The sequence below is a fragment of the Marmota monax genome, unplaced genomic scaffold (genome assembly GCF_021218885.2).
Source record: "Marmota monax isolate L192 unplaced genomic scaffold, Marmota_monax_Labrador192_F-V1.1 WCK01_AAM20220418_F8-fsc00013, whole genome shotgun sequence".
In the NCBI taxonomy this organism is placed as follows: Eukaryota; Metazoa; Chordata; class Mammalia; order Rodentia; family Sciuridae; genus Marmota; species Marmota monax.
Window position 1 is genome coordinate 7,570,471 of NW_026692202.1, and position 24,827 is coordinate 7,595,297.

The following is a 24,827-nucleotide window of genomic DNA, read 5'->3' on the forward strand; positions in this document are numbered from 1 at the left end:
GAAATTGAATAAAAAAATTATCCATTCTCTATAATCTGTATTACCTATAGAGTTAAAATGCAGCAAGTTATTAATAATTTTTGAAATTTACTAACTTAATAGAGAGTAAAATATCAAATTTTCTTGAAAATACAAATCATCATTTTCTGACTACTTAAAAACTAAAGATGTGTACCTCCTGTCTACTCACTAAGATTGTTTAATATAATAAGAAATTGAAATTTTAAAATGCTTTAAATTCAAATTAGAATGTGATTGATGAAAAGGTTAACATTATCCAAAACTCAAACAATTTTTGTTAAATATGTTATTTGAGGTTTTTTACCAAGTAACTAACCAATAAGAGGTTTTAGAAATGATTTTTGAAATTGTCTGAAATTATATCTTAGAACAAAATTATCACTGAAATATAAACTTTAACTTAAAATAATCATAACACCAAAAATTTTTAAAGCACTTGGGTTTTTAATTTTTAACTTAATTTAGATATTAGGCAATTTGATTATGTGACAATTTAGACTGAATAAATGCTTCACAGAGATTTTGTTCATTTATTTTCTGTCAGGGGCTCTAAATGTAAGGTTCATTTAAAATTAAGTCAATTAATTAATCAGCAATATAAATAAAATTTTATGGATTGTGTTATCAAAAATAATAGAAAATAAATTATGATTAATGATTAAAACGATTCTACTAGTGTATTAAAATCTAAACTTCATCACAATTATTAATATTGAATCTAAATATTCCTTTCCCTTTGTTGAATTCCACTGGACTATTAATACACAAGAAACTCTTAAATTGGATATGAGCTAAACTTCAAATACCAGTGATCACTGTACAATCTTGTACAACCCAATGAACATAGTCAGTATCCACACACAGAAAGGGTCAGATTATGACTGTTATCTCCAGAATCACTATTTTTTCTCCTTTTAACTACCCTAAGCCTAAAGACTACATTACATCACAGTCCAGGTTTTCCTAAGTCTGAGTAGCTCCTTCTCCAAGCTTTCTTCTTGTCTTCAGGTGTTGGGAAGTGGCCATGTTTGATGACCTAGAAGGATTCAGAATGCGTACTTCTCTTAACACAAAGAGTATATGGTGCACATACTTATACATGCAAGAGAAAAATGAAAGTCAAAGCTGAAAGTAAAATGGACATAATTTTAATGTTTTTTTTTTTTTAATTTTGTGCGTTGGATTCAAACAGCAAACTGTGTGCACTCAACTGTTATCACAATGTTGTCAAGAGGTCTGTGTCTTTTACCATTTTACACACAATTGTTCATTACAGCATGTTGTCAGTCTCATGGAAACCAGGGGTGTGGCATGGTAAGCAGTGGTGGTAGTGCACCTAGCTTTTATATTATCTAACTTGAAAATATTTCTCTTCTATGATTCCTTTTTCTTGATAAAAATAGTTTTCACCAAACGTTGGTGGTGCACACGCACTACCATTCATGCTTGACATCACACCCCTGACAGGAACACATGTTCTTATTTTGTTGATAAAAAGTATTACAAAAATTTCCATACAAAAACTATTTTCATAGAAATCTTGCATTTCCACAAATAAACCTGAACATTTTTTTGAAAAAAAACTGCTCAAGAATTTTGTTCATTTAACATTGTGACTGTATTGTTAAATGCAGTCCACTTCAAAGTTCTTTGCACATACTTTTCTGTAGATGACAAGTCCCCTTTCTCTTATCATCAAGATCTGCCCAGACCCATCAGGTTCATTTCTAACAGGAACAAGGGTTTGGATTGACATATCTTAATGTTAGCATGAAAGCTTCTGCCTTCACATAACCAATCAATATTGAGCCCTCCTTTACAAGTTCAGACAAAGATTGCAAAACATCATCCTTTCGACTCAGAAACAATGAACCAACTGTTGCATTTTTATTTCTGGTGTGGGGTTAGGGAAAGGGTATCAGGAGAATAAGTAGGGATCTGGTAGAGTTGCATGTTAAATCTCTTGTCTTGGTGAACTTAAGAAAAAAAAAAACATTATTGCCTTCATAATTGATATTTCTATCTCAATCAGCAACACAGACTATCAGAAAAAGAAAAAGAAAGAAAGAAAAACAATTGATGAAGATCTGCTTTATATTCCACTTTCCATGGAATTCAGATGTGTTTTGCATTACATTTTTTTCACATCCTATAAACACATGTTGTTTATTCAGACAATAATACTGAGTAGTGGGGGCTAGTAACATAATCACTTCTATTATCTGGCTGCTCAGAAGACTGTACTGTTTCTTGTTACACTACAGTTTTTGCTGATTCCAAATATTTTTATTCTTAAAGACTTTTTTCTACTGGTTACCCTGTTGGGCATTGACATTCCATCTCCTGGCAACAGATGGGCTTCAAAAGAACCTGTAATTGCTCACTGGACTGCATTTGAAACCAGCCACAAAATGCGCATGTAACATTCACTCAGAAGAAGGGAGGAACCCATGATAAACAGTGTAACCCCGTGTAACTTGGTTGATCCATGATGCTTGTAAATCAAGTCTGATCATTGTAACTGCTTAGATCACAGAGTCTCTAGTTCATAGACACAGCGGCATGAGGTAACTCATTTTATTTTGCACAGGTTGCATATTTCCACAGGAAACATTCTCGCTAAATTGCTTGGAAAAAAAGACGACAGTTTGTGCTTGGGTGTTTGGCCTCCCAGCTTTATGCCATGGTTTCTTTACCTGGCAACCTTCTGTCGTTAAATGTGTGCATGTTGATAACTTCTTCTGTTTTCACAATAACTGGGGCCTGTGGCTTGTGTTTTAGACGACGCTGGCACTTCAGGGACATCCTCAGTTCTTCTACCATAGCACTACAGAAGGATCTCTACAGAAAAACACAGAATATTTGAATATTACAAAACAGACAAATTGTAAATTTCCAGAAACAATATTAAAATCTATCTCAATAGACTTGCCAATTTAGCAGACTCAAAGGTTTGAAATTTTTCATTATAAAAGTTATAACAAATTTTTACAGTGTTAAGATACAACATATTATAATTAAAATATGCCATCAAAGTGGGCTAGTTTATATCCACCTGATACAGAAATGAACTCTCAGCTAGTAATGTATATAATTCATATCTATTGAAAAAGATTTTCTGATGACATATGTAAAATTGATCAGTATAAAATAAAAATCTACCTTAAAATTTAAATTCAAACATACATAAATCTGCACCAGAAATCCATTCTTGACAGTTAAAAAGTAAACAATATAGAAGAAATGTACTACTTTTCAGATCACAAGATGAAATATGCAAATTTTCTGTAAACATTGACTCTTCATTATGCATCTCAAAACAACAGAAATAGCACTCACACAGACAAAGCTATGAAAATAATTTCTAGTATTTAATTACATTTTTGTGACTTTACCTATAAAATATCAATGGTGATTAGAAACAAATGTGATTTAATTATGAAATGACAAATTGTAACGTGTTAAACATCTATGAATAAATATTATCTTTGTTTTGTCATGAACAACTTGACAACTGAGAGCTGAAAATAATTCATCCCATGAGAAATAAAAATGACCCAATTTTTTTTTCTTAATTCCCATCTTATTTGTAAAAGATTTTCTAGATATTCTGTATATCTGGGGATCATTATCACAGCTCCTCAGAATTCCATTATAGAGTTGTATACATGAAACAAAATTTGGTTAGTTTCTTTCTCCACTTGATTGAGATATTTATGTGTTAGTTACACTCAAATCAGATAAACCAACTGCAGCATATCATAGTTGAAACTCAAATTAGGCTCTTTTTGTACAAGAACCAAAAAATCTAGACAACAACCAAACATTGACAAGTACAAAAACAGTTACAGAACTGTAAAAAAGTGATATGAAAACATGATGAAATAAACCTAATCAAAAATGCATGTGAAGACCTGTTTGTTGCATTAGGTATTTCTACCTTGCTGTTTCTTAATTTAGACTACTTCTAAGAGATATAGAATAAAAATTTTAGCACACATATGTCTGATGTTCTTAAAAATTAATTTGCATGCATGGTCTTTTGTGACACTTTAAACAATACATTAGTTAGGCCTGTACATGACAGAGACAGTAAATCAGAGGTAAGTGACTTCCTGTCATTCACACCATCTTCTGCAGTGTATCCAAGTTATGAGATTTTTGACACCTTTTTATTCATCTGTGTCTATATCCTCATTTTTCTCTGATAAGGTCCTTAAATAACTTACTTACTGGCCTTCCTAAGTATGTGTTTACTATATTCCATCTGTAAGGGCTCACAGTTGCCAGGATAATCTACATATTTAACCATAAATTATTAACAACATTTTCTCCTGTAAGAAACAGGTCAAATCATATCTCCCATTGTGACTTCTCTGATTCAGCCCTCTCCCCATTTTCCCATCTTCCCTTGCCCCAACTTCTCCCTTTCTCTGTCTACACAGCCTTCTCTATTTGTACCACCACAACTTTTCTCCTTTGCTTCTTCTTGCTCTGTTATCCTGTTGAGGTTTTTCATTTTTATATAACTACCACTTTATCCCTTAGCTCAGGACATGACTCAGATATTAGTTTATCTAGGAAGCCCTTTCCACAGGCTGATTATTTTCACTCAATTTAGTTCTATTCTCCAGTATTTTGTACTCATTTTTATGCTTTTCTATCAGGCCTCTAGGTCTCCTATGCATCATTCACGCTGAACTGTAAAGAGCAGAGAACAATTTCTTATGGCACTGCTTGTACACACATGTGTTCTTTAAGTGCTGATCGAATTAACAATAGCAATCTAATTAATTATTAACAACAATAAGTACACATGCCCTAATATTTTAACTCTTATTTAACAGTTTTTCTGATTTATTTGCTTAAAACTTTTTCACATTTAGAAGCTTAACGAAACCAAATGTAAAACTTTGGCATTTGTTGAATAACATAAAATTAGTAAAAATGTTAATTTATTATCACTGAAAATGGGTGATGATTAAATGTTATCCATAATTTCCCATTAATTATAGTCACTAACATTCATTATTTATTATTTGTTAAAATAAACAGTTCTGAAATTCATGAATTATACATCTATTAAAGGACTTCTATGGCACCTGCCAGCCAATGTATGGACACAGTGTTTCTCATTGCTTAATACCTACTATTAGATGTATTTATTAAGAACATGATGATAATGATGATGAAGATGATGATGATGACAACACTGCAGAAATGGAAAAATCTGACTCCAAAAGGGGGAGAAATACATAGTCTTGAGGTAACTTAGTCTTGGCTCTCTGTTGAAACATTTAACAGAAGAATGGATTAGATAATGTGACAGGCTCAGACCTTGATCCTATTACCCTTAAAATGTTGTAGGACGTGAAATACAGAATTGTTTGAATTAAGATTTTTGTTCAAATGCACCAAATTCCCCCAACACTGACTAATTTGTATCACCTTCTTTTGGCAGTCTCAATTTTCAGGCACTTTGATTACATTGGTTTCAAAGCAGAAAAGGCGGAAATATTATTATTATTTTTTTTGTCTGTACTAAAGAAGTAGACTAAGCAACCAATTTTCTTAGGAACTAATCTTATAAGTGTCATATACATGCAACTACAAATGACTCAATTTTATTTCTAGTAAATTCAATAATTGGTACCCTATGCTTATCTTAGAATATAAATTAAGACATAAAACTATTTTAAGTAATTTCATGTAATATCAGATTTTAAGACTAATATAAAATGTAGGCAAAACCTGTTCCAATCTAAGATCAGAATAGTTTATCTTTTATACTTTTAAATTATCTTAAGTAATTATAGTTACCAATTTAGAAACAATCTAAAACTTATAAACCTGTAACCCACCTTTATCATTTTAGACTTCATTTGTTTTACAAAGCCATTAGAAAGTGAAAATTTTAGTGAAGCAACCTTTAATCAACCAATGGTCTTGATTGTATAATGTCAAAATATCAACTTTATTAATCTTCTCTCTAAATAAGCTGAATTTTGCCAGTTCCTTTTTGATCTATCAGTATAAGATTACCTGAAAAAATAGTTTTCCTTTAGGTTACAAATAAAATTACTGTGAAAAGATAGGTTCTTATCTCATTGAGAGATTATTTCAAATCCATCATGAAACTTTGACATCCTTTCAATTTCAGAAAGATTTTGGAATCAACAGAACAAATCAAAGGCATTTAATGATATCATAAAGTATGACTTAGTTGTTTTTAACTAGGGTATACATCTTATTTTGTTTAGTTTTGGTTTGGTTTTTGTTACAGTTCTGTAATATAAATTCCATATCTTGATCTGTGTATATATCTAAAATTGAAATCACATAGTTTTGTGAAATATCCTTATTGTATGCTGTCAGAAAGTTACTATAACGTTTACATAAAGCTTTAACTTGTTATCATTCAATAGAAACAGATTTTTCTACTTCCCAAGAGTGTTTAGAATTTTTAATTGAACTATGAAATAGGCTTTACAAAAATCATGTGCACTTTACATGAGTTTCCCAAGTTATCATAAAGAATTAGTAGGAGGAAAGAATAAGAGAAATAAATGAAGCAAGGAAGGAGTGAAGGAGACAGGGAGGAAGAAATAAGTGTAGAGAAGGAAGTACCAGAGGGAAAACTACTTTGCCTATAAATCACTTCTTCTCAGGGGTGGAAACCCATGCATTGTGTCCTTACATAAGGGAAGTCCCTTAGAGTGAAAACAGCAATGAAAATGTTTCTCCACATTAATGTAACAGACTACAAAAAGAAAAAAGAAAGGCACAAGGATACTAACCATTATTAAAAACCTCTTTTAGTAAGTTTCAAAAGTTTACTAAACAGTGTCTGGATGGTATGGTGGCACTAACCAAATAGAAGATTCCTGAAAATGAAAATTTAAATCTTTGAGCTGTTAGCATGTATAATTGCATTAAAATAAGTAAAATTCTTTACAAAATTTACTAGATCGAATGAAGCAAACTATATTTACATTTCTCATTCTTCAATAATAAATGCCTAGAAATTTTTAAAAGTATAAAACTGGTTAATTTACATTGATTTTAAAGCCCTAACTTGTATTTTGAGTATAATAAAAACACACATAAATAGTCCACTGATACATGTGCACTTAAGTGGTTTCACAAAACACCATTGTTGGTATTTCAGAATAACTTAACTTTCCAATTTATAGATATATGAAAACATGATGTGATAGCTTTTGGAAAACAGATATTTTAAACATTAGAATTCTAGATATAACCACACTCCACATTGAACACTGTCATAAAATTTATTATTAAGTTAAAACCAGACCGCAGAAAAATTACAAGTTTGATATTTTTAACTCTTAAGCTCATCATTCTCATGTTAAATTAATGTATTTGCTTATCACCTAAACAAATAATCATAAAGTATATTTACTATCAAGTCTTTATTAGTGTTTGTTTTTAAGAATGAAACTATTTTATGTGTCTTGCTATCCTATTTCTTGAGAGAATTAACTAAATCATTCAGAATGATTCACAACCATTTTTTCATATAGTTATTTTTTGAATCCCTGTGAAAATATCTTTGATCTGCTGTATCAGGTTTTGTAATTAATCTAATAACATATACCAGCATATGACAACCAAACTGTTCCATTTTGTTGTTTTCATTTAAAATTTTTTAACCAGTTATGGATAATCAATACATTCTTGACACTTTCCACTTAATTTCTGTCCCTATAAGCCATTTGCTGTAGAAACATGAATTGTATGCAGTGGATGCGAATCAAAATAGTTACTGTCATCCATTACAGAAAATTATATCATATTAAATAATAACTAAATAAATAACTAAAAGGCAATAAAATGTATAGAATATTTCATATAGTATTTATATGAATATCAGTGTATTAAATCAGAAAACAAATATCATTTAATGTGACCCATTAAATTTTTCCTTTTGATTTATACTATTTTTAACTGGTAATCTTTTAAAGTTATCAAACAGCTAATGCTGTATATCAGAAGTCTGAATTGACCTAAGGCTATATGAAGCAAAGAGAGATGATAAATGAATTGTCAAAACACTCATGTTCAAAAATATATAGCAACTTTGATCTTGATATTCAGTTTTATTGTAGCTATGATTTTGAAAAAGTTATGCTATTTACACAAGACTTACAGAGTCAGAAGGGACTTTATGTGTAAGGTTTGTAGAGACCCTATTGCTTAATCAATGTAATTTTATAATAAGAGAAACTAAAACTTAAATATTTAAGTTGTACCTATAAGCACACAGCTAACATCAAAGTTAAGACAAGAACCTTAATCTCTTAACATTCATTATATGAATGCTTTATTATATGAGGCAGCCTCATTAATGATGATTTCATTCTTAGTTGATATTTTTGCTTGGATTCTTTTCCTATTAAATGTTAAATTATTTGCATACTAAATTATATAGCAAACAGAAAAAATACAGAAAAATGAAATGCATATCTTTCTGAGTAAATCAAATGACAAAGCATGTTATGTTTTAGCCTGGATTATTTTACAATGATAAACATAGCCAAAGATTAAAATATTATAAGAAGCCTTGACTTAAGAAAAGTTACCCAATATCTTCATATCATATTTGCAAATACAGTGAGACTAGGAAAAATAAATCTTCATTAGACATTTTCACACTTCCCTATTTTAGCTAGAAAAATCAATAAATAAGGTCTGGCTAGATCCAAAACAGCTTTAGTTAATACACCAGTGAAATAAATTAATTTATTTTTTAAACTAATACATAAAAACATAAAAATTGTATATATTAATGGGTAATGTGATTAATTGATACACATATATCATGGGATGTTTAAGACAGTTAAACACATCTCCTCAAACATTTCTCATTTTTTTATAATGAAAACGTTCAAAATCCTTTCTTCTAGCTTTTTGAGATGTACAGCACTGCCATTGTTTTTCCTAATTATCCTATTATAAAATAGCATACCAGAATATTTTACTCATGTTTTTAATTTAATACGCAATGATCAACCTCTCCTCTCCCCATTTTCCCTCTGACTCTTTGCAGGCTCTGATAACCACCATTCCATGCTCAGGTTCTAAGAAAACAAGCTTTTTATATTCCACATACAAGTGAGATCATATGGTACTTGCCTTTCTGTGGTCTGCTTATTTTACTTAAAAATGAAATCAAGTTCCACCTTTGCTGTCGAAAATGATAGGATTTCACATCTTAATTCCTAATGCACTTCCATTATAGGTTCATAATCCGATTTATTTAATTTTTAGAAAGTAAAGAAAGGCTAAACCAATTTTAAACTTGATTAAAACAAGGTTGAATTGTGCTTTCATGTATTTCTAATTCTAAAACTATTTATTTATAGTTTGGAAAATGAAATAATTAGACAGTGCCTATGATCTAAGGCTGCAATCTGTTTATTTTATTGAAACTCCTAATCTATAGATTGTCTCAGTGCAACTTCAAGGGAAAATAAACAATAAGAAATAGTTAAATAATCACCTTCATTGTGTATAGTATGTGATAATTTAAAGTGTTAGACTAAGCATCATTGACCTTGAGTAACATATTTGACCTTTGAGACACTATCCTCCTCTGCACAATATAGGTAATGACATTTTCATGGCTCTTTGGATAGTTTTGTACTCAAGTGACATCGACATGCATGTCAAAAAGCCTAAAGTCGGGCTGGGGCTGTCGCTCAGTGGTAAAGTGCTTGACTCTCATGTGTGAGGCACTGAGTTTGATCCTCAGAACCACATAAAAATAAATAAAAATATTGTGTGTCAATCTATAACTAAAAAGGAAAAAATAAACAAAAAACCTAAAGTAATTTATAAAAAAATATGATAGCAATATTGTCATTTGTCAAGCTACAATCTCAGTTTTAGAACATCACTTGCAGGGCTATATAAAGACTGCATCATCATAAATAGTTGACTTGAAAATCCTTTAGCTGAAAGTGGATTAGTGAGTTAAATACATACAGAAATATTATTTCCAAGTATCTCATATTTACATATAAAGACATTTTAAAAAACCATCTAGTTGGTCTTTATACAGATCATTAAAGGAAATTGAAAGACACTCTGCCTCAGACAAAGTGACATAAAAACAATACTAATGGGAATATTGGTCCAAGTTTATTTACAATATATAACTTTTAAAGAACAACACATTATATAGTTAAATATTCTTATATTAAAAATCAACTTAAAGCTTTTAATTTCTGAAAATTTAAATGCATTTAAAATTTCTTGCATCAAATTTAATTAATGAAAAGTGCAGATATTTTGCATTGTGTAAATAGACATCACTGAGAAAAACATAAACAATCAAACAAAATCTTTATTGATCATTTATAACACAGTTTGAATTACTGTAACTTATTCAATAAATGGGTTCTTTAAAAAGAACTGTTTCTGTAAACACTAATTCTTCAACATACAGAAAGCAATTTGTATATAGGAACTTGTTTTAATTCTTTGGCTTCTATAAAATACAAATTCAGGGAACTTTGAAATGCATTTTCCTAATGGACAATTTTTCACTAAGGATCCATCGTCTTGCAAGTTTTAACTAAACCACTCTGATTTTCTCCTATCACTCCATACACTTAAAAGTTTCATTTATTTGTGTTTCTATTCCTCTGATTTATAGTAAGTAATCTTCTACATATGTTATTCAACTACAAACAAAAACATTCTGGGTGCCCTACAAAAACTTGTTTTGGACTGTCAATACCAGAAAAATATCATTTTTTGGAGATTATCTTGGATAAGGTTCTCCAGAGATCTACAATAACAACAACTGTATTGACTGAAACCAACTATGTCCTAAGAAACAACTATCACTCATAGATATAATACTGTACACTTCAACCATCTTAGAAAGATAGTAGAACAAATGTACGTGCTCAAGATATCTGTCTTACCAGCTCACTATCAAAGCAACTATTTATTTATTTTATTTCTCAGATTATTCACTGTATTTATTGTAAATAAATATGATAAAATATTAAATATTTGGGGCACTTTTTGAAGATGTTTTTGTGTCAGAGTACTCAATAACTCATGGCCAAGACATTCAATAAAAACAATTAAATTCATTTTGTTAAGTAGGGAATACAGTATGTTTGTATGTATATCAGGCTAAAATGTATCTACATATATGTTAATATTCTAGCTGAAAGTCAACATAAGACATAGTTGTGGATATTTTTTAAAACAGGACATTAATTATGTAAGAATGAGAAATTTTAAACATAAATTAATGAACCATAATTAAGTTACAAATAATTTTATAAAGATAAAAAAATATTACAATATACTTACAAAGCTAGTATATTACCATAAGTACCATAGAAAACTGTTTTGTTAAGCAGCTTGTTTCAACTATAAGTATCATAAGGACATAATGAGACCTATTCAACAAATCTATACAACTAAAATGTACTGATCATTGTGTGAGGTATAGGACTAGTTCTTGGATTGTTTACTCCAATTCAATTGTTACAATCTTACAGAGCAACACATTTACAATCAAGGAAAAGTTAATACCAAAATAAAATTATATAAAATGTACATGTTGATTGGTTACTTTTAAAAATATATTCAGACAAGAAAAACTTGAGCATTCCTCCAAATAGTCCAATTGGAAAAAATCAGAAAAATATTTATTTATTTTAAAAATGTGAATAAATAAAAATCAATGTATCATTGATGCTTTAATATTTGCATCAAAATTAAAGTCGATATTATACAAATTATTGTATACCATCTATGGTTATCTGAAAGCAATGCAATTCATGTTTGTTTATTTTTATACTCTATATATTTCCATTTTAGTCTCTGTTTTCATTTTTACATTGATTCATTTTAATATAATGTGGTGTTTTTCTTTTTGTGGTGCTAGGGATTGAACTAAAATGATACTTTTATATACTAGCCTTAATTATCAGCTTGGAATTATGAGAAAAGGTATGGTTATCAAGAATTGTTTTCAATAATATTTTACAAAATAAAAGTCATATAAGATATTTTATTTCCATCTTTAAACAATAAAAGTTATTAATCTAATTCATCATCATCATTACAATTAAATGTAAGACTGATATGTAAATATATTACATATTCATAAATTTGATTCATAAAGTTCATATTCAACTATGCTGTCTATACATTATATATGATACACTATTCAGATAGAGAAAGGGAAGTTGATTTTTTTTTAATACTGAAATGCTATAGATCAAAACAAAAGGAAAGAAATTTAGTAAGGAGAAATGTGATGAGAATGCAATTTGAGCCATAACTGTGACTAGTACATTCTTGTTTACATTCAATGTGCAAAGAAATTCATTGCAGATTTGTCTCTTAATAACTATTTATTGAATAAATAAGTAATTTCCCAACTGTTTACCCTGTTTTTAATTCTAAAAATTTTAGGTTAAAACACCCATTATGGCAAATTTAAGTAAATTGTGAATTGCTATATGGATTCATGAATATTTATGATAAAAACCAGGAATATGTTATAGCTAATTTTAATAAATTAAGTAAAGTGTTAAATATCTGTTAGGCTGGATTATAAAGCCTAACAGATTTCAAGAAAAAATGAAGAATTAAGCTCTTGAACACAATTCATCACAATAAATAGAATGAGTCACCTCCAATAAATCAATAATCACTTAATGTACTAAAATTTTCTCTATGATATACTTTTAAAATATCTTACTGGAATCAATTTCATCATGAACTTAAATGATTGATAGAACTATGCCAAGATCTTTGAGATACAAAGAAAAGAACAAAGTTCTTGTCCAAAAGGAAATAACAGTTTACCAGGGAGAAAAGTGCCTCAAGCAGAAACAATAAAGCTAAACTCGGTAGTATGGTTAGAAATAATAAAGATGTGCATAGGATTTACAGAGAAAGATATCTACACATAATTCCAGAAATTATTTAAAATGAGAAAAATAGCTTCCCAACATTTCAACAGGGGATGAATGTTGGATGATGATTGGACCTGAAATCAGCCAAGCAAAAACATGAAATGTACAGGCCACATTGTTTTCATTGCAACAGAAATTAAAAACCCACCTCCATCTTGTAGATACAAGCCATGCCTTATACCCAAACCCATTAAAACTATCGATTAGGGAACAGGTCTGGACAATTTAATGCCTAACCTAAAATGATTGGTGGGAATTTGCAAGGTAGAAAACTGGACAAGGTTTGTTCTAGTGAAAATGCAAAATATGATCTTGTAAATTTAAAAAAAAAGTGCAATTAGAAGAAATATACACACTGGAGAAGTCAAAGATGAAACTACAACAGAAGCCAGGGAAGGATCTGAATCATCACCAGTGCTGAGGTAGAAAATCTGGATTTCCCTAGGGGAGTTATGTGGCGGCTCTGTGCAAGCATGGGCTGTGAGACTGCGGTACCCAGTCTGTGCTGAATAAGAACTACTGTTCACATCCTTCCCAGTATAATGATACTGCCCCATCTGTCTCAGGTTTTTTTTTTTTAAAAAAAACAAAACATTAATTTCCTTTTCCTAATTTTTAGAAAGTCATATATGTCCACAGAATATCAAAAATTCCGCTTGGCATCTGAAAAATTCAACTGAATTAATTATATATAATAACAATAAAGGGAGTTTATTTTCAAAATTAAATCACTTTTCTCTTTGTTTTTGTTTTCAAAAGAACTTTTTTTTTCTTTTTTAGTGTTGTTTTGGAAAACAACTTAGGTATATCAAATGAACAAGACACCTAGAGATAAGGACAATAGAATAACACATATGTCCAGATTTAATTTGTCTATTTTATTTTAATATTAAGTTATAACTTAAAGAAAATAATTACATATGAATGATTTGAAGTTCCAATTAGAAAACCCAAGTTCCTTCTATAATTTTGTTCATATTTTAAGCATTAAATAACCAAATATCGCATTTATTCACAAATTATAATGACAAGAATAAGTGATGAGTTAATGTTTTTTTTTTTTTTTTTGGTTAGTCTTTGGATTTAATTTTAAAACTCATTTTTATACCAGAGAAAGGTTCATAATAAAAAAAAAAACTGTATTTAGTCATTATTAGTCACACAGGTACAAAAAATATTTGATTTTTCAAATCAGGAGAAATAGTCATTCTTAATGTTGTTGAGGGACAATTCCATGATTTTCCGAAATTTTCAAGGTTCATAATTGGCTACTTTAGTCACAGGAAGAATGAGCCTATAAAATATTCATTTATTAAAAACATTATTTGTAAGTTTCAAGAACTGTAGTCAAATAAATATGTGAAAACCGTATCCAAATTCCTGATTTCAGAAAGGGGACATTTGTCATAACAATAAGCAAAAGAAAGATAGTTTCAACTATGTTTTCAAGATCAGTTTTAAAGGTATTAGTATTTCAAAGATTTTAACAGGATATATTTCCCTTGTATTACGGTATGACATTATTTTTAAATACCACTTTTCGTTCTTTGTATTTACCAATAAATGTTCATTAACCTTTCAAAAATTAAAGAGACCATAACTTTACTCTAACATAGGTGCTGAGCTGAAGACCTAAAAGTTGTTGAATTTTATTAAAAACACAAAGATGTTCATTTGCAAAAGGCTCTATACACAAAGTGCTGGAAGACTTAAAAATATTAGTTATTTCAGGTCCAGAGCTATAACCATACATACAAAAAGTCACCTGGAGTGATTTTTCAAATATTCTCTGTCATATTTACAATTATAGAACTAGAAATAAAAACTGTAAATTAGGTCACAAACTTCTCAAGAATAGAATACAAAAGCATTTATACAAATGACTAAATATATTTAAATGAAAAGAAAAAAAATAGTCTCAATATATTTGAGATTACACATATATTCTTATAAAGACTCTGACACAAGTCAGGAAAAAGACTCGTTAATAATAATATATTAATAATAATATTAATATATTAAGTGGAAAAAAAGAAACCATGATATTTCCAAATATTCACTAATACAGGAAAGTTAGTTAAAATGTCTACAATGCAAGCTAAGGTTTTTTAACTATAAATTTATTTTGTTAACTATGTCCAAATAAAATTTCACATCTCTGTCTCAAAACTCTTAACTAGTATTATACCTTTTTATCTTCAGAGTGCTTTTTTTTAATAATACAATTTATAATTTTCATTAACTGTAACCTTCTATTAATCTAACTGCAATGAACTTTGAGCAACAAAATTTGCCCTTCATTCAGATTCTAAAAATACGGGAATAGCTATTTGTTCTGAAGTTGACTATAATTAAATATATTACAATGAAATTAAATTTTGTGAGGGTGATCATGAGTCTTTTTGTGAAATATTTTATATTTCACAAAATGCAATTTTTATATGATAAATGACATAGACAATTAACAGCCACAGTTCTAAGCACTACCCTTGGTTGCAAAGATCAAAAAGTTTTTCATTTGTGTTTTATTATAACAAAAATAAGTGTTTTAAATTGCAAAAATGTGACATTTACCTTTTCCAATTGAGCGTTTTTTTTGGATTTGTATAAAAACTCTCCCACTGCCACAAAAACTGAGAGCACCAAGCCGGCTGCCAGAACAATGAAGATGCCACCAATATTTTGAACCCCTAGGGCACTGGCCTCTTTGCTTTCTTCCTCTGGGCAACCATTGCCCCTCCACCACTTCTCCTTCATCATATGCAGCTTGCCTTCTTCTTGCAGCTGAAGAATTGCTATGGTGATTTTATCTCTGTATGGAGAACCTAAGAAAGGAGAGGACATGTTAACCATTCAAGGAACACAGAATTCCATAACTAAAGGTTAGCAAGATGAGAGGAAAGCAGACATTTTTCCAAATGCTTGAGTGTGCATATATTCATTTTCAGTAGAGAAAATCAACGGGAAAAGACAATAGAAGTTTAATAAGATAAATAAAACAGAAAGCCTTTCTAGATTTTGCAGGATACATGAATTTTGCTAAGAAATTTCTCCACTTTATAAGCTGACAGCACATAGCATTGGAAAATAAATCAAACAGTAAGAAAGAATTCACAAAAGGAAAAGGTAGAGTACAAAGAGTTTAGTTCACATCTAAGAATGGTTCTACAGTGAAGTCAGAGCACTGTTAAGTAATAATTTTATTTTTAGTAAGGTAGGGAAATTATTTTTCTCAATATGAAATTAAATAGTTAAAGGTAGTAGTGATGAACAAACCGTATTCAATCATTCAATATTTTGCAGATAATGGGCATACAGTTTTATTTGCTACTTGATGTGAATTTAAAAAGTCACAGGTTATATAGAATTGGATTATTTGTAATTCATTATGGAAATGTAATTCATAATTCATAGACTCTCTGACTTGATATTGTAAAGTATTTTTGATTGTTTGTCATTTTGTGCTTTGGAGAAAAATGTTCTTTTCAGTGGAGGCAAGGTGGCGCACGTCTGTAATCCCAGTGACTCCAGAAGCAGAGGCTGAGGCTGAAGTACGAGGTCTCCCTCAGCAAGTGAGACTCTTAGCAATTTAGTGAGATTCTGTCTCAAAATAAAAAATTTAAAAGGACTGGGGATGCAGCTCAGTGGTAAGCATATCTGGATTCAATTCTGAGTGTAAAAATTTTTTTTCATTTAGAATTCTGCTTTTAAAGGTATATGTTAATCTGCATTAGCAATTACTTGGTAAATATTATTTGACTAATTGAATGCTTAGAAGCAGAAAAAAAAAAAAAAAAAACATTGAACTGCATGCATCTTTCAAAATCTGACCCAAGAAATTGGACTTATTGCATGCATTCTCCCATCCAGAAATAGCCTGCTTCTAAAGTGTAATTTTCTTTGCTAGAACACTATACTTCACATTCCACTTTTTTTAGCACAAATTCACCCATCATGTTTTTCTGCTTATAGAAAAATACTAAACATTTCAGCTTTTATTCAATGCTGCCTGTGATTATATGTGTAAATATATCTACATTCATAGATCTTTCTTTGCAAGATGAGGTAAAGTAAAAGCAAAGAAGAATTGTAACATGTATGTGTGTTGAAAATGTTGAGGTAGTGAAGATCTTTCAAACACAACTGGTGAGCTATTTCTTTAACACAATACTTTACTCAAAAGAGTAGAAAAGCCTATGGTTTCTATAAAACTTTTTTCATGGTTTTTCTTTAAAAAGGCTATTATTCATCTTTGTAATTGGAACTGTCTCTGAAATTTTTATTATGGAATAAATTCCAAGTATAATAAAGGAATTCCTGTTCCCAGTTTCCTTCCTATGCTCTTTTTCAAATACTACTCAAATTCCAATGCTCAGTGGGAATTCTGCCTACCGCCCCCATACACTCTTCAAATTTTAGTGTATTACTCCATTCTACTTTCTACTTGGAACAGTTAGGTACTGGACAATTAATTTAAGTAATCTATTGTTATTATTAATTACCTGTCTAAATGGAACCTGTTTTTCTATATTACATGCTCTTTGGAGAAGATATTGATTGGTTTATACAACCACCTATCCATTCATCCATCTCTCTGAATTCTCATAGACTTTAGACAAATGTTTGCATCTTCTGCAGAGCATAAAATTTGATTAAGGACATTGTAAAGAATGTGGCACATGCCTATAATCCCAGCGGCTCTGGAGGCTAAAGCAGGAGGATTGTGAGTTCAAAGCCAGCCTCAGCAATGGAGAGGCACTAAGCAATGAGACCCTATCTCTAAGTAAAATACAAAATAGGGCTGGGGATGTGGCTCAATTGTTGAGTGCTCCTGAGTTCAATCCCTGGTACCAAAAATAAAAGAAAGAATGAAAGAGTAACAATCTATGATTTGGGTCTGTTTGAAATGTAATAAAACACCATGGAACTCATCTTTTTTTTTTTTTAACCTTTATTTTGCTCATTTATTTATTTATTTTTTTTATGTGGTGCTGAGGATCGAACCCAGTGCCTCACATGTGCTAGGGAAGTGCTCTACCACTGAGCCACAACCCCAGCCCCTAGAACCCATCTTTTTTTGACTATCCATTTTCATTAATCCACCATATCTAGCTTAGCACTAGCTCAAAGGTCACTCTTACTCTGAATAACCATTCTTATTAATGTTTTTTCCCTATAAAATAAATATTAATTGAAAGGCGAGGAAATTTCCCTTTTAAGCACAATGGTAGTTTATCAATTGTGATTTTCATTTAAAGCATAGCATCTAAAACAAACATTTTTCTGACAGTATTTCTGAAAATGGCCATACCTGGCTAACACAAGATGTAGTTTCTCTTCTGGAAATATAATCATAAGTAAGATTTAAGGGGATTGTTACTTGAAAAGGGACTTTCAAATACAGAACACTCTTAATCCAGCTAAATACTTTGGGCCAGCTTATTTCTCATCCTGAGTAGTTTTGACAGAATATTAGTTTTTTTGTTTTGTTTTGTTTTGTTTTTCCAATTCACCATACCCACAGAACTGTACTGGAATGTTTGTTCTGATATAGTCAAACACAACATTCTCCACTGTAATTTCAAGAACAAAACTAGACACAGATTTACAAAAACAAACTACTTCTTAGCAAATGATGGGCCTTTCTTGTTTCCTTGTCAGCTGAGCTTCCTATTTCCAATTTCCAATTCAATAGTGAAAGGTAGTGGTGACGAACAAACTGTATCCAATCATTCAATATTTTGCAGATAATGGGCATACAGTTTTATTTGCTACTTGATGTGAATTTAAAAAGGCACAGGTTGTATAGAATTGGATTACTTGAATTGGGTTACTTGCGAATACAAAAAATTCCCATTGGTAGAAAATCTTAATACACTCCTTCTCCTGAGCACAGTAATGTTTAATTGATATTTTGTTTTAATCAAACTTATAAAGTTACTACAATTTATTTTGAGGTTTTAATAGGATGAAATAATATATGGATATAATCAGTAACTGCAAATCACTGATGTTTTACATATTATTATTTCATTAATTTAGTTTAAGTTTTTTTTTTAATGGAACAGTATTTCAACAAAGAATTGCTACTGCTTTGATATAGAATTTGAAGCTCATTGGGAAGTATTTCTACACAGACAAATGTGGACTGAAATTTCATCCAGTTGTGAAATATCAAGGACATATTGAGATCAAAGAATAAAGAGTATCTTTCATTCTCCTGTGACATGAACAGCCATGTGCTTAGTTCTAATGAAGTGAAGAGTCATTAGTTAGCTAGATAGTCCCAATTCCAGCCTCAATTCATATACTGACCAGCAAGGAACTGATGGAATTGGGTTAAACAGAGAATCTGAAGATTTATATTTTCAGGTCACCTGCAAGGAAGAGATGCATTTTTTTCAAGAGGTCTCTGTTTCATTTGGGAAAAAAAAATACCTGAGGAAATTATAAAGTTGTCTATTATAACTCACAAATATGCTTACAAACTTACAACTAAAAATAATTAGTCAAATGCTTAAGAAGTAGACAACCATAAATTAAGGAAATCAGTAAATGAATGAAGCAACATAGACAAAACTATTGAAAAATCTGCAACATCTGCAGTAGACAGACAACCTTCATTTCCAGTTTTATTGAAACTCTGTGGAATTTCCACAGTGACCATTCACTTTCAGTTTTTATAAAGTCATATAAAATATTTTGTGTAAAACTATCTACACTTAAGTAGATATTCAAAATAAGTCAAACACTTCCTAAAGCTGAATTTAGCCTTTGCATCTTTATTATGTAACATTGGTTCTTTGGTTCTTTTTATATTTTTTCCCCTCATTTGACTTTCTTTGGTTATTTCATCATATTCTCCATATTTACAGTAAGGGAACATTGGTTTTAAAATTATCTTTTTAGAAGTTACCAAAATACCATGTGATAAGGTAAAAAGAGTTCCAGTTTGCATAAGAAGAAAAAGAAAGAGAAAGAGAGACATATGTTTATTCCAAGGAAACCTTTTGATGTTATATGCATAAGACATGAAGCTCCAACTGAGCTATCCAAGGAGGTATAGAGGTTGTTTTGAGCGACCTACTGTGACAGTATGTGGATGGAGAAATAAAAATGACTGAATGTACTTATGCAGAATTTCCTCAATTATAAAATTTTTTACTCCAAAAGTCCCTAAATGTTGAATTTTGATCAAATAATTTCATGTAAAATTGTGATTTTATAAGAATTTCTTCCAAGATATTTATTAAAATTTCCTAGAATAAACTGTGATTATTATAAATAATAGAAACAAATCTCAGCAAAGATTTCAGAGGTAAATTTAGATGATTCATCTCTCCCTGCCTCCCTCCCTCTTTCCCTTCCTTCCTCTTTTTGCCCCTCCCTAATGGTTTCTATTCTCCTGCCCTTCCTTGTCTTAGTCTTTTCACTCCTCCCATCCTTTCTTTTCCTTTTATTTCCTTCCCCCAATGTCTTCTTTTCCCTTCCTACCCCTGCTCTCCTCTCCTCCTATCTTTCTTCCCCTTCTTTCCACCCTCTATCCTTTCCTTTCTACCATTCTAAGTGCCTCACTTGTAGAATGCAGCACACATGTAAGTCATAGTTAATTTTAAAGTCTAAGTCTGACATACACAATTTATTGATTTGCTCAAGTATGCTGCCGTTTTAATTCTCTGTGTTAATGTACAGTTATATACAAATATCTCCCTTATTTCAGTATATCCAGATATCATAAAAAATATGGTAAATGCAATCCATATTAATCTTAATTCTGGCAAAGACTTATTCATCGGTAAACAGTTTTTATTTCTGGATGCACAGTAAATTATCTAATACCCTATCAGATTTAATGAAATATGCTGAAATCATATTATTCCAAGCCTGGTAATTTTCCACCCATCAGGCCAAAAGATTCATTACTTCCAGATCAAGGTTTTATATGGTTTAACCCATTAAAACAATATTTCCAAAACTGGATTTATCATAATCTTCTTTTTTGGGAAAGGTGCCACTGTTTCATATTTAAATAATTTCTTGAACAAAGAATCTTAAATTATTCTCCATAACATGTATATCTTTGCATCTATCTGAGGCAAAAACAGCAAAAAATAAAAATAAAAAATAAAATTTGCTTATAACTTTCTAATTTATTTTCAGAGGAACAATTTTTCCCCAAGTCTTTTAGTGCCCACAACAATATTTTTCTTTAAAACCTCAATTGTACTGTTTTAGAAACAATAATTAACACTTATTGTGATCCACTGCCTTAGGTAAAAATAAACTATATTTATGACATAGGTTCAGTCAGGAAGAAGATGTTCCTTTTTAGCTCTTTCTGCCTCTCCCTGTATATGAATTCCTTTGTTCTGAATTTTATCCATTATGATAGCAAAGTTGTCAACTTGCATCTTCATCTATTGTTCCAAGTTTCATGAAACATCATCTCATGAGAATTCATAGCACATTGAGTTCTCCACACCTGGTTTTCAAGTCCCTGAAAGATTATTTGGGGGGGGGGGACAAGAGCTGTAAGAATTATTTAAATATATATGTATGCCAAAATTGGTTAAACCAATTTTTGAAAGAAAATACAAAATATGTAGTTTTGTTCTAATAGAACCCAAATTTTTAAAAATTTTGTTAAAAGACTAAGGAACTCTTAGTATTTCTTATTTTCATAATGACAAATACTCTGTTTACTTCCTGAAGGACTTCAGTTTTCTTTATTTTAAATTTTTTATTTGTTCAAATCTCATGATTATATTATGTGCTGAGCATGATTCAGAAGTAACCATAGGTTACTATTTGCTTTTTGTGGGTTTAAAATAATTTTTAAATGTGCTATTAATATTCATTTTTTAGTATTATATGTAGTAATTGCCCCAAGATATTGCAAATCTCTGAAACATACTAATTTATATACTCCTGGTTATATAATCGTAGCATAATCTTTAAATATATAGCATTCCAGAGACATGCCTCAAAGAACTTTAATAATGCCTTAATTATTCCTCTTCTTTAAAAGAATTTAGCCTGATAAGTGTTTTCAAGACATATACCCCAAAATATGATTTTCTTCAAATGTTCACTAAGACCAGACTCGCTGTCAGTGGTGGTAAGAAACAATCCATTATCCACTTTAGACCATTCAGTGTCAGCATGATGCCTATCACATAGTAAGTATTCAGTATGTTTTTGAATGAAATGACATGAAATTTTGATGCATTCAAGAAATGGTAAATTATAACACAAATAAGCTTATTTCACACTTCTAGTATTGGCCACTTAGAGTAAGTTAGGATGGCAAGCATGTTTATAAATTCTTATACTAACTTGAATAATCAGGGGATTCCTTTGTCAGTGTCTTGATAAGTAAAAGTGCTGCAACCACAAATGGTATGAAGTTTTTTTATAGAATCATGAACAATTTTTTTAAGGTACTGGGAATTTAACCCAAGGGTATTCAACCATTGAGTTATATCCCTATCACTTTTTATTTTGAGACAGGATCTCACCAAGTTGCCAAGAACTTGAGCTTGTGATCTTTCTGTCTCAAATTCACAAATCACTAGTACTATAAGCATGTACTACACCCAGCTATAATTATCAACTTTGATACTTAAGTGATAGTTCTACTGGCAGTATTACATTTTATCAAATGACTCCCTACTTCTTATGCTGAAATGAATACTAGTTGCCCTAAAGGCAAAACAGATGCTTAGTTCTTTCAGAGATTTATCTTTTCTATCAATGCATGACAAAATCTTCTAAGAAAGTTGGAATCACACTACATTTTCTTAGTTTTAGATATATTTTATGATCCCTCAGGAGATAGTACTCCCTTTTAAGAACTGCTAAATGTTTTATTTAAATTTCAGATTGAATTTTATATCACTATATTTCCATTTTGATGTTTTACCCAGTCAATAATGCTGTTTTACAATATTATAACACTTTAGCTCTTTTTTTTTTGAGAATTTGTTTTTAAAAATAATTTTGGTGGCTGTTTAATATGTATTATTCCAAAAGGATGTAAATTCTCTGAGGACTGAGGTTTTATCTGATTTTATAATATTACATCTGGCACACTAAGCAATTTTTTGTGAACAAATGCATATGTAAGGTAATATTAATTACTTAACCATTTGTCAACATCCAAATCCGTGCAAATGAAAGTTTGTCTCAAGTGTAGCAGATGTTAATTTTGGACACCCAACAGCCATCTAAACTGCAGCCCCTAACTCTTCCAAGAAGCTTAGTCTAAGCTTTTAAAAGTTTGGGTAATTGGAGATTCAAGATGGTAGATTAGAAGAAGTCTGCATTTCCAATTATTCTGTTGCTTGGGATTCAAGCAGCTGGAGTAATTGCTTCTCAGTAAGGTGGGTGAAAGAGGGATTTCACTGAAATTCAATATTGGACAGAGTCTTGGAAATTTGGATTCATTGAACAAAGAACAAGAGAGAATACGTAGAAGCCAAGTTGTTTGTGGCAGCAACAGTGGTGCTAATTCATGGCAGAGAGGAGGGACCATATAAAGAGAAACACAAAGCACATATTTGACATTGAAAAATCTGTAGATCAGAAAAGTAAGTTGGAATTAGCTGATTCAGTGTCTACACAGTGAACTGGTATTTGAAAGGGATCTGGATTTCTCAACTGGCATATGGAAAAGTGAAGCCAGGACCACCTTAGGAGGACATGATGGAAGATTTGCTGCAGGAGCCCCAGAGATCACAGTAAACATTGCCATACTGTCCTAACAAGCAATAACATGTTGTCTAAGGAATACCCAGCAGAACATGAGTAACACAGGCACAGAGAAAGTTATTACCAGGGGTATTCACATCAGAAAAATGAAGAGAAGTACATTGTATTTTCTCTTTGAGACTGGCAGCTCACATGGCCAGATGAAGAGGTTCAGAAACTGAATAGGCCAGTGTGAATACACTCAGGGACTAAGCCTGGAAAGGATATATCTGTGGGAAGCAGAGAAAGTGAGACCTGTGAAGGGCTGACTCCCCTGCCCATGAGAAAAATTATTGCAAAGCTTCTGAGATCTACAGCAGAGATCAGGACCTGCCTAGCCTTAGAGGTATATTGATCTAATCTGTCCAGAGCAGGTACCACCCAACTAAATCCTGAATGGAGCTAAGCCACAGTCACTGAAGCATCCCTCTTACAATTCCACAGCAGCAACATCCTAGGAGTGCATCAATCTGGTCTGTCTGGGCAAAACTCCAACAAACAGTCCCTTAGAATGTCCCATTTCATTCTACCTAACACTGGTGAGAAGGAAAGTTGAGAGCTATGATATTTGAGGCCACAAAGCAACTCTTAGCATATACAAATATATATATATATATATATATATATATATATATATATATATATATATATATATAATACATCTTATGTGAACATAATAGAATAAAATTAGAACACTACACTACAATAAAATTAGAGATTGAACAATACACTTTTTAAAAGTTGTAGATGGACACAATGCATTTATTTTGTTTACTATTTTTATGTGGTGTTGAGGATTGAACCCAGTACCTCACATGTGTGAGATAAGTGTGCTACAGAGACACAACCCCAGCCCCTGAACAATCCAATTTTGAATGATGAATGCATGATACAAAAAAATCAGGGTAGACATTTAAAAATTCTTTTAGTCAAATGAGAATAGTGGTACTTCATCCCTGAACCTTTGGTACACTATAAGGCAGTTCTGACAGGAAAGTTTGTGGCTATGAGTGCCTACATAAAAAAATCAGAAAGAATCCAACTAAACAACCAAATGATGCATTTCAACATCCTTGAAAAACA

General features: G+C 30.8%; 1 protein-coding gene across 3 annotated transcripts in view; it reads right to left on the reverse strand.

Moving 5' to 3' along the window:
* Window positions 1–458: 458 nt before the first annotated feature.
* The window catches only part of Grik2 (glutamate ionotropic receptor kainate type subunit 2), a 669,837-nt gene continuing 645,468 nt past the window's right edge, over window positions 459–24,827 (reverse strand). Inside the window, exons 15-17 of one of the 3 annotated variants that reach the window (XM_058575405.1) lie at window positions 15,570–15,820; window positions 6,819–6,905; window positions 2,729–2,862 (exon numbers count right to left, since the gene is read on the reverse strand). In XM_058575405.1, the coding sequence (XP_058431388.1) occupies window positions 6,858–6,905; window positions 15,570–15,820 (299 nt within the window). In that variant the 3' untranslated portion in view covers window positions 2,729–2,862; window positions 6,819–6,857. Of the gene's footprint in view, window positions 2,863–5,171; window positions 5,307–6,818; window positions 6,906–15,569; window positions 15,821–24,827 lie in introns of all 3 variants that reach the window. The other 2 variants (XM_046430718.2, XM_058575396.1) reach the window with 2 other exon arrangements.